Source organism: Papio anubis, chromosome 16 (assembly GCF_008728515.1).
Source record: "Papio anubis isolate 15944 chromosome 16, Panubis1.0, whole genome shotgun sequence".
NCBI lineage: Eukaryota > Metazoa > Chordata > Mammalia > Primates > Cercopithecidae > Papio > Papio anubis.
In genome coordinates, this window is record NC_044991.1 from 24,908,040 (window position 1) to 24,919,148 (window position 11,109).

Below are 11,109 nucleotides of genomic sequence, written 5' to 3' on the forward strand. Positions count from 1 at the left end.
CGATTAAGCACCCCCAGCAATCTGAGTGAAGCAGTGGCTTAGAAACAACTCACTCCAGCCGGGCACGGCGGCTCACGCCTGTAATCCCAGCACTTTGGGAGGCCAAGGCGGGCGGATCACCTGAGGTCGGGAGTTCGAGACCAGCCTGACCAACATGATGAAACTCCGTCTCTATTAAAAATACAAAATTAGCCAGGCGTGGTGGTGGGTGCCTGTAATCCCAGCTACTCTGGGGGCTGAGGCAAGAGAATCACTTGAACTCGGGAGGCAGAGGTTGTGGTGAGCCGAGATAGTGCCATTGCACTCCAGCCTGGGCAAAAAGAGCAAAATTCCATCTCAAAAAAAAAAAAAAAAAAAGAAAGAAAGGAAAGAAAAAAAGAAACATCTCAGTCCAGCCTTGTAAGGAGGGGCAGAGACAGTGGGGGGAGGGATGACAGTCCTCTTGGTCAGGAGAGGATGGGGTTGGGCTGGTGCCACCCACGGAGGTGCTGAGGGATCTAGCAGGAAACAGCTCTTGGTACACGATTTCCAGGCCGTAGCTCATCAATAATGGATGATGGCCTCTGCAGCACTCTGATCAATGCCTCCTTGGCACCCCACAGAGCCACCTTCTAGTAGACTGCAGGGAACAGGAATGAGGGAAGCTGGGACCCCAGGACTGACTGTCAGCAAAAGATCAAGGCAGAGAGTCCTGGAGGTTTGAATTAAATGCTTTTCTATGAGAACCTGAAGCTTCTGGGCCAGGCCTGCTCCTGCCGATGCGTAAGGGTAGTTCTGGTTTGCTGTGGTCATTTTCTCATCTTCCGAGAGGCAGAGGAAAAATGCTCTTATGGTGGGATTTGAGTCAGTGACAGGGAAAGGAGTCATTTTTCTGATGCCCTTATGCTGCTTATTTCTAAAAAGAGTCCCATGTGTTTCTTTGTCATATGTGGTTTATAATCACAAAGGGGGTTATCTGGAGACACTGGATAACTCTATATTAATTGATGACATTATCATTTAATGGATAACATTTAGGGGGCACTTACTGTGTTTTGGAACTGGACTCAACAACTACTTGACATGCAGGTAAAACGCTTTACATGCCTAATCCTATATGGTAGTTATTATGATTCTCACATTTTTTGGAGGAAAAAACTAAGGCTTAAAAAAAAAAGGTATTTGCCCACGATCCTTTACAAGCAAGTGGTAACCCCAGGATTTATTTTCCTCTATCTGACTTCAGACAAGACTACAATGATCACTGAATAGGGTGAACATTTGCATGGCATCTACATTTTCTAAAGTGCTTTCTCCTAGGTCTCTTTTTAATACTCAAACAGCTCTATGAGGAATCTACTGGCTTAGGCAGGTTATGAAATTGACTCAAGGTTACACAATCAGGTGCCAACAAAGCTGAGACCTGAGCCCAGAACTTCAGGTTTATTTCCTGCACTCATTCTCAATGTCTGTCAACATGAGGCTGCCTTTTCTCATTCGTTATGATACAAGCACTTGAAGTGCGAGGTTCAATTGCAATTTGATTCCAGGCGGAACAAGGGGTCTCGATCGATTCTCCATTACCCTAAACCTATTTTTCGTAATGGAGACCACTCATCTCCGACCATCCTGCACTACGCCTTTTCTCAATGGGAAAATAAAAATCAGCACACCCAGCCAGTGCTAACTCTGTTTCCTAACCCTCCATGGCTTTGCAGAACACTTCCTATCAGACAGGGCCACCAAGGCCATTACTCTCACTGAAATAAAGACATGATTGGCTCATTACCTATCAGATTGCTTCAATAATGACTGTATTAATTTCACAAGCTAGTGAGTCCCAAAAGCTGCTATAAAAAAAAAAAAAAATCAATGATCAAAGTGATGACAGCTCCAGTTCGTATATTACAATAGATGGCAGGTGCTGCCAAAACCACTATTGATTATGAAGCTTTCATTAAAAAGATAATTGGAAATAACCATACACAGAATGGGAATAAGCCTGTGCAGAATCTTATCTCAATTTCTCCCCTTTTTTTTCTTTCTTTTTTTTTTTGGCCACTTAAAGAGCATACTGCCGACCAGAAGGCCGACTGCATGTAGAATCACACCTTTTCCACAAATGCCATGGCCCTCGGCACAAGCCTTGATAAGGCACCAGAGGCTGAAAAATCACGAAGAAAAATCTAAATTATTTGCTTTTCATGGGTCCAGCAGCTTATCGGAGGCAAACAGCGTGTAACATCCCCAAAGCCCCACCTTTAAGGAATCCACAGGGGACACAACTCTGTAAACTGTTTTTCCTCTAAAAATGCGGAAGGCCCAGGTTTTTAAAAAATCTGATATGGCAACAGCTTCCATATCTGGTACTGCCGAGGAATTAGCTCCTCTCCTCTTAGTCACGTTACAGATTAGAGGAGTTTAATTCTTTAAACATTAAAATGCTATCCTGTTTGATAAGCCTCTTGCCCCACTGACAAATGTATTCAGCAAGCAGTGGCAGACACCACCTGTTAAATGACACTTTATGGATCCCCACAGTCATCTTGGGAGGTAGGAAGTAATGGCCTCATTTTACAGATGAGATAACTGAGGCTCAGGGAAGTTAAACCAGTCACTCAAGATTCACGCAGTTAGGAAGCGGTGGTGCCCGGGTGTGGACTGGGTCAGCCGATTCTCTTGTGCCCTGAGTTTCACAGCCTTCTCCATTATTACGTGCCAATCCTGCAATGCATAAGATGCTGCATCTGCCCCTAACGCTCTCAGTCTATCCCCCGGCCTGGCCTCCAAAAGGACACATTGACCTTGATTTGCTCTTGACAGTTTCTCAGTCAATACCAAGTATTATTCAATAATAATCATGTTTTATTATCTGAATGTTTAGGCGTACAGACTTCTTGCTCCTGCCAGTGTAAACTGTGTGTAACGACTGTTTTCTTTCTTCTTCTGCAAGAGCTACCAGGACTATAGGCCCTGATTTTCACATTTATGACATAACTGCGTCATTATCTAGACCAGTGGTTCTCAGACTTGAATGCACTGGAATCGCCTAGAGGGCTTGTTATACAGACTGCCAGCTCTGTCCACTTCCAGAGTTTCTGATTTACTAGGTCTGGGTGGAGCCTGAGAATGTGTTTCTAGCAAGCTCTTGGGTGATGCTGATGCTGCTGGTCCAGGGCCCATACTTTGAGAACAGCTGGGCTAGAAGGATGAAGTTCCTGGAGATGAAGAACAATTCCCCAGATTCAGGACCGTAAAGACCTATCTGTAAAGAATATGTTATGTACAGTCATGCACTGCATAATGACATTTCAGTCAACAATAGACGCATGCATATACAACAGTGATCCCATAACATTATAACACCATACATTTACTCTACTTTTTCTATGTTTAAATACTCAGATCCTTACCATTGTATTACAACTGCCTACGGTATTCAGCGCAGTCACATGCTGTACAGGTTTGCAGCCAGGAGCAATAGGCTGTGGCATCTACCAGGTGCGTAGTAGGCTATCCCATCTGTGTTTGTGTGAGTACGCTCTGTGATGTTCCCACAATGAAGAAATTGCCTAAGCACTCATTTCTCAGAATGCATCCCCATTGTTAAACCACATATGACCGTATTTCCATTCATAAACAATAGGACCCAGAGTGCATGGAAAAGGCCCCGGTATTTGGGCCAATGCAGGTTTGCATGGAGTCTGAACCTTTGGCTATAGATAGGACCTTGGAAAGAGGCTTGTTTCCCAGGGGCACAGCTTCCTCATCTGTAAAGCAGGAACACACCTGATATCTCACAGAAGACTGTGAGTGAGGATCAAAGAACAAAACGTGAAGTTGCCTCGCATAGTACCTGGCTTGCATGGGAGTCCAGTAACTGACAGGTTTATCCTCTCTAGTGAAAAAGCCTTCAAAGACTTGAGATGCTGCAACTCCTATCAGGAGAAATTATCTTGAGATCACAGCGGAATAATAGCTTCCACCACACACCTTAGCAGGACCAAGAGGCCAGTGGGGAGACACTAGCATGTTTAGGGTGGGCTGAGGGCTGGTAGCCAGTGTAGATGACTGTGAGCTCCCTGAGGAAAGGACCTGCTCTCAGGGATGCATATGATAGGGAGGGCTCCATGAAGTACAAATAGCCAATAATGCCACCCTTGCGGGCTCCTGGAGAGCAGGACCCTCCCAGCACCTCACATAGCTCCTGGAGGTGGAAGGCAATTGACAAAGGTTTCTTAGATGGCATTAGTCAACCAGTAAGTAACTAGGTGGGGAAACGTGTGGAGTAGTCCTTCTTTTGGTCTGTTCCTCTCCAGTCTTCCTTCTTTCCTTTCTTCCTTCTTTCTTTCCTTCCTTTTTTTTTTTTTTTTTTTTTCCTTTTTAGACAGAGTCTCATTCTATTGCCCAGGCTGGAGTGCAGTGGCGCAATCTCAGTTCACTGCAACCTTTGCCTCCCGGGTTCAAGCGATTCTCCTGCCTCAGCCTCCCAAGTTGCTGGGATTACAGGCGCACATCACCACGCCCAGATAATTTTTATATTTTTAGTAGAGATGGGGGTTTCACCATGTTGGCCGGGCTGGTCTCTAACTCCTGACCTCAGGTGATCCGCCTGCCTTGGCCTCCCAAAGTGCTGAGATTACAGGCGTGAGTCAACACACCCAGCCTCTAGGTTGTATTTCTAAACTGTGTCCCTTTCCCCTGCCCCACCTCCTTGGTCCTTGAGTTTAGGATCTCCGTGCCCCACTTGCCAAACTATCAGCCATGGAACACTAGCTCCAGAAGATGGTACTGGGTATTCCACACAAACAAAAGGCGAGGGGTTCCACAGTCAAATAGTTTGAGAATCCCTAAATACCATGTTTCCCACCTGGAAAACTTCAGCGTATATAAGCATATCAGGGAAGTGTGAAACTCTGCTATAAACTTTTGAGCATATTTGGAAGAGCTTTTGGCTCAACACCAGTTTGGGAAAAGCTATTTCTGTCAACTTGAATAATCACGGGCTTTCTTCTCGAGCCCCTTCTTTCATTTCCCTTAGTGCTGCTCATCAGCTATGACGATAGCTGTGTTAGAGCTGGTTGCAAAGTAGAAGTTAAAAGGCTGTGAATGAAGACGAGCAGTTCTTCCCAGGTTTAATGGCGGCTCTTTCTGAGGCTCAGAAGGTCATCCTGAGGACCAGGATGCTAATTCTTCCAGACCACTTGGGGTCCCCAGGAGTGAAGCCTCCAATAAATGATATTTCCCAGTGTGATTTCAACCCACATTATGACAGTTTATCTTCATGACCTTGTAAGATAGGCAGGGCAGAAAATCATTAGCTCTTCTTTCAGTTTGGGAAAAGGAGACATGCAGAGATAATGGACAATGGAGGTAGGACAAGAATCAGGTCATCTCTGGGTCCCTGATGTGATGGGCAGGATGTTGTAAGAAAGCGGCTCTACTCACTTGGCTGTGCCCCAGAGCCACCGCCTTCTTTTCCAGATCCAGGGTCTCCAAGAGCTCCTCCACGGCCTGGGGAGAAAAGAAGAGAGAAGTTGGAGAGCAGAGAGGGTAGGAGGATCCTAAAGGGAAAAGTCAAGCTGGCTCGATGGCTGATGCGCCAGGACGGAGGATGACCCCACATATCTGTGAGCTTCGGCTAACAGAGCCCCACCTCACAGAGGAAGGCGCAGATGCTGAGCACCTACTGTGTACCATCCACTCTATCTTCACACACACACCTATTTGTTCCATCCTCCTATTTTACAGAGCAGAAAACCAAAGATACGAAATGAAATAAAGGATGCAGCTGTTAGGGAAATCAGTACAGAGGTTCCTCAAATAATTAAACACAGAATTACCAGATGATCTGGCCATTCCACTTGTGTGTATATACCAAAATGAATTGAAATCAGGGTCTTGAAGAGATATTTATACATTTATGTTCTTAGCAGCATCATTCACAATACCCAAAAGGTGGAAACCACCCAAATGTCCACTGATGGATGAATGGATAAACATGATGTGGTCTATCCATGCAATGGAATATTATTCAGCCTTAAAAAGGAAGGAAATTCTGACACATGCTACAACATGGATGAACCTCAAGGACATTGTTCCAAGCCAAAGAAGTCAGTCACAAAAGGACAAATACTGCATGATTCCACTTAGAAATGAGGTACTTAGAGTAACCAAATTCATGGAGACAGAATAAAGAATTATGGTGGCTAGGGGATGGGGAGAGGGGGAAATGAAGGCTTATTGTTTAATGGGTATAACATTTCAGTTTTGCAAGAGGAAGAGCATCGTGTAGATGGATGTTATGATAGTTGCACCACATTGAGAATATACTTCTTGCCACTGAACTCTATGCTTAAAATGGTTAAGATGGGCCGGGCGCGGTGGCTCACGCCTGTAATCCCAGCACTTTGGGAGGCTGAGACGGGTGGATCACGAGGTCAGGAGATCAAGACCACCCTGGCTAACACAGTGAAACCCTGTCTCTACTAAAAATACAAAAAATTTAGCCAGGTGAGGTGGCAGGTGCCTGTAGTCCCAGCTACTCGGGAGGCTGAGGTAGGAGAATGGCGTGAACCCGGGAGGCGGAGCTTGCAGTGAGCCATGATTGCACCACTGCACTCCAGCCTGGGCGACAGAGTGAGACTCTGTCTCAAAAAAAAAAAAAAAAGGTTAAGATTAACTTTTATGTTATATATATTTTAATACATACACATACACACACACACACACACACACACACACACAACAAAAACTAAATGAAGGGGCTTTTTTTTTTTCAAGATTACAAGTTTGCACACAGGGCAGAAACAGATTCCCATTAAGTTCTTTCTGGCCACACCTATGTCTTGAACTGTAGTGCATGCCTAGTAATTCACTAAGTCCTCCTGTGACAGCCTCCCCACTCTATGCTTCTCTCATTGCACTTCCTGGTGACTGCCTCTCTCCCACAAATACTTGCTAAATAAATGACATGGTCACTAACCTCACCTGCCTGACCTACATTATGGCAGAGGAGCCTGTGTTTTCTGTACTGCACTATAGTATTATCCTTTTTTTTTTGAGATGGAGTCTTGCTCTGTCGCCAGGCTGGGATTCTTCTGCCCCAGCCTCCCAAGTAACTGGGGCTACAAGCATGTGCCACCACGCCCGGCTAATTTTTGTATTGTTAGCAGAGACGGGGTTTCACCATGTTAGCCAGGATGGTCTCCATCTCTTGATCTCATGATCCACCTGCCTCAGCCTCCCAAAGTGCTGGGATTACAGGTGTAAGCCACTGTGCCCAGCCTATAGTACTGTTCTATAGACACAATAGGAGCTCAATAGATAGGATGACTGGATGAATAAACACCCAAACCAGAGAGATTCCACAGGGAGGAAAAGCAGCCCCATGCAGGAGAAACAATTTTACTCAAAGAGATTTCTGGATGCAGCATGGACCAATCGCCATTTAATGGAATCTTCCCCTTGTCGAATAGTTGTACAGGCTTCGAAACAATCAGCCAGTGATTTGGACTCTCAGATAAACCCAGGTTGTGCCTGGTTGCTTAGTGACTGCTAATTTCCCTCCCACCCACCCTCATACCACCCCTCACTGGTCTTTCATTCACTGAAAATCGGAAAGTCTATTTTAAGAATAAACTGTCAGAAAAGTAATTGCAATGCTCAGGAAGCAAAAGGTATTATGAAGCTGGAGTAATTTAGTAAATGAGTTTCAATTCCATGGGTCAAAGGCATCACAGAAGACTTCCTAAGATTTTTTTTTAAAAAAAAATCCCTATTAAAAGTCTAGCCCCAGACTGCAATCAGGAAGGAAGCTCCATCTTCTGACCTCCTGTAAGAACATTCCATGACACTCTTCCAAAATTTCGGTGGTTTCGCTTATCACATTTTAGCCAAACATGTTCCAAGGGAGCTGTAGGTGGTAGAAATGAATAAAACCAATATATCCAAAATATAAGGCCTTTTTTCTCTGCACAAGAAAAAATAAATTAAAAATTGACTGAAGATAAGATGGATGGATTTTTTAAAGGAAATATAAAACCAATGAAATTTTTCTAAGTGTACCTTGAAGGTAAAGTCTACGGCAGATGTTTTGGGGGAAAAAAAAATCATGATCCAGAGTTAGATCCATCTGGGTTCAGATCTTGGTTTTATCACTCCATAAACTGTGTGGCCTTGGGAAAGTGCTTTACTCTGAGCCTCAGACTCCATTCAGAAAGATGGGGACAATAACAGTACCTGTTTCAGAAAATTCTGAGGCTGTGCTTGTGCAGGGCTTTATATAGCACTGGGCGTGTAGTAAGCACTCAATAAATGTTAGGACTTATTGCATCCTCATAGTCACCTCTGTTTTGGTCAAAACCTTGGAACGGTGCTGCAAAACATGAATGAAGGCTCCCACTTCTCAGATACACTTCAAACCCTGCCAAAGCACGTGCTCAACCCACTGTAACCGAGTTTCCTTCCAGTGCAATGAAATGACTTGGCAAAGCTCACATGTTTAGGAAGTGATGGTAGGGGGTTTGAACCCAAGGAATCAGCTTCTGATCTTCTCTCCACCCTCCAATGCTGGGATCAGTTCCACCACTCACTAGCTGTGTGACCCTGGGCAGGTCTCTCCTCCTCTCTGGTCTTCAGTTTGCTTTCTACAACATGGGGTAATCACGCCTGTCCGACAAGGATGTAGTAGCAATTTTATAAGGTCATATAAGCAGCATGTAAGGGAGATATTTCCAGAATGGTGGAGGAAGGGGCTTAATAAATCCTCTCCCCCTCCCAAAACATGATAAAAATGGATAAAATTTCCAATCACCACAAGTTCAATACTCTGGAAATTGGACAATGGGATATGACAAATTGAGAAGCATTTATTCAAGAAAACCTACTGGATCTTAAGTAGAAACAATGAGGCAATATTGATTCCAGGTTCTCCCACTCACCACCCACCCCAGCTCTGTCTCTCTCTCTCTCTGCAGTAGTCCTTCCAGGGTGAGGCAGCTCTGAAAAACAGCAGCTTTGCTTCCAGAAGGGGCTCACCTGTATGGGGCAAAGCATGGAAAAAACCCACGCCTGGGAGCATTGTCAGAAACAGTAGCGATTTTGGCAGGAAACAAATGAGGAAGGCCAATGACACAGCTAAGCCTAAGGTTGTTGTCCTGATTGAGGCAAGCACTAGCCCTTAAACAAGCCAGAAATTTAACAGGAGATACAGGAAATAGGACAGCCACAGTGGGCTTGATAAATTCCCATATATTCCTGGCTCCAGGCTAAACACAAGAACAAGAGAGACTGGAGAAGGCTCTGGCTATCTACATATACCTATTTATTTGAACATGAAGCCATGTGTACAGGCAGAAAATATGTGAAAGGGCCAAACAGAATGTAGAGGCTGAAGCACAACTGGGAACTACCTGAATGCTGAATGCATTTCCCAACCCCCACGTGGATCCAACAGGATAACAGAAAAGGCTTAAATATTCAAGATGTTTGATAACAACCTCTGCTGACTCTAAGCTATGTGGACACAGGAGCAACGCCTAGGAAGTCAGCTTTAAAATAAAAACACAAATTTTTTTTTTTTTTTTTTTTTTTTTTGAGACGGAGTCTCGCTCTGCCGCCCAGGCTGGAGTGCAGTGGCAGGATCTCGGCTCACTGCAAGCTCCGCCTCCCAGGTTCACGCCATTCTCCTGCCTCAGCCTCCGGAGTAGCTGGGACTACAGGCGCCCGCCACCTCGCCCGGCTAGTTTTTTGTATTTTCTTTAGTAGAGACGGGGTTTCACCATGTTAGCCAGGATGGTCTCGATCTCCTGACCTCGTGATCCGCCCGCCTCGGCCTCCCAAAGTGCTGGGATTACAGGCTTGAGCCACCGCGCCCGGCCAAAAACACAAATTTTTATTGGGCAGAGATATCAGTGGTCCCACATTGTGAGGACACAGATTCCGTAATTTTAGTCAAGACAAGTTATAATACTAAATGATTAAGAAAAGATCAGAATGAAGAGTTACTATAACATATCATCTAAGATGTCCAGTCTTCAGCAAAAAGGATAGGATGTGCAATAAATGTAAAATTGTGATCCAAACTAAGCGTGAGGGGAAACAGTAGAAAGCATTTTTGTGGGTTCAGAATTTGGACTTAATGGCCAAAGACTTCAAAACGGCTATTGTAAATATGTTCAAAGAACTAAAAGAAACAATGTTTAATGAATTAAAGGACAGTGTAATAATAATGACTCCTTAAATACAAAATATCAAGATAGAAATTATTTTTAAAAGATCCAAATGGAAATTCTTCATTTGAAAAGTAAATTAACTGAAATGATAAATTCACCAAAGGAGTTCAACAACAGATCTGAGATGTCAGATGAAAGAGTCAGCAGACTTGAAAATAGATCAATAGAAATTATCCAGTTTGAAGAACAGAGAGAAACAGGAAGGAGGAAAAATAAATAAAGCCTCAGAGACATGTATGGCAAATCAAGCATGCCAATATATGTATAATAGGAGTCTCAGAAGAAGAGGAGAAAGACAAAGATTTTATTTATTTATTTATTTATTTATTTATTTATTTATTTATTTTATTTATTTATTTTTGAGACAGAGTTTCGCTCTGTTGCCCAGGCTGGAGTGCAGTGGTGTGATCTTGGCTCATTGCAAGCTCCACCTCCCGGGTTCATGCCATTCTCCTGCTTCAGCCTCCCAAGTAGCTGGGACTACAGGCGCCCACCACCACGCCCGGCTAATTTTTTGTATTTTTAGTAAAGACCGGGTTTCACCATGTTAGCCAGGATGGTCTCGATCTTCTGACCTCGTGATCTGCCCGCCTCAGCCTCCCAAAGTGCTGGGATTACAGGCGTGAGCCACTGCACCCAGCAAAAGATTTTAAAAGTATGAAAAACGATGGCTAGAAACTTCCCAAATTTGACCCTCCTCCCCGCCCCCAAAAAATCTATGCATCCTAGCAGGTCATTGAATTCCAAATAGAATAAACACAAAGAAGCCACCCCAAGATTTATTATGAACTATTGAAAATCTTGAAAGCAGAAAGAGAGGAATAACTTATTGTGTAAAGAGAAGCATCAAAACAATTAGTGGCTGACTTATCTTCAGAGACAATGAAATCCAGAA

The 11,109-nt window shown here is 44.1% G+C and overlaps 1 protein-coding gene across 3 annotated transcripts in view; it reads right to left on the reverse strand.

The window, feature by feature from the left end:
• Positions 1-11,109, reverse strand: part of MYO18B (myosin XVIIIB) — a 297,367-nt gene that overhangs the window by 161,941 nt on the left and 124,317 nt on the right. For all 3 annotated transcript variants that reach the window (XM_031656039.1, XM_031656040.1, XM_031656038.1), the window contains exon 22: positions 5,428-5,493. In XM_031656039.1, the coding sequence (XP_031511899.1) occupies positions 5,428-5,493 (66 nt within the window). The remainder of the gene's footprint in view (positions 1-5,427; positions 5,494-11,109) is intronic.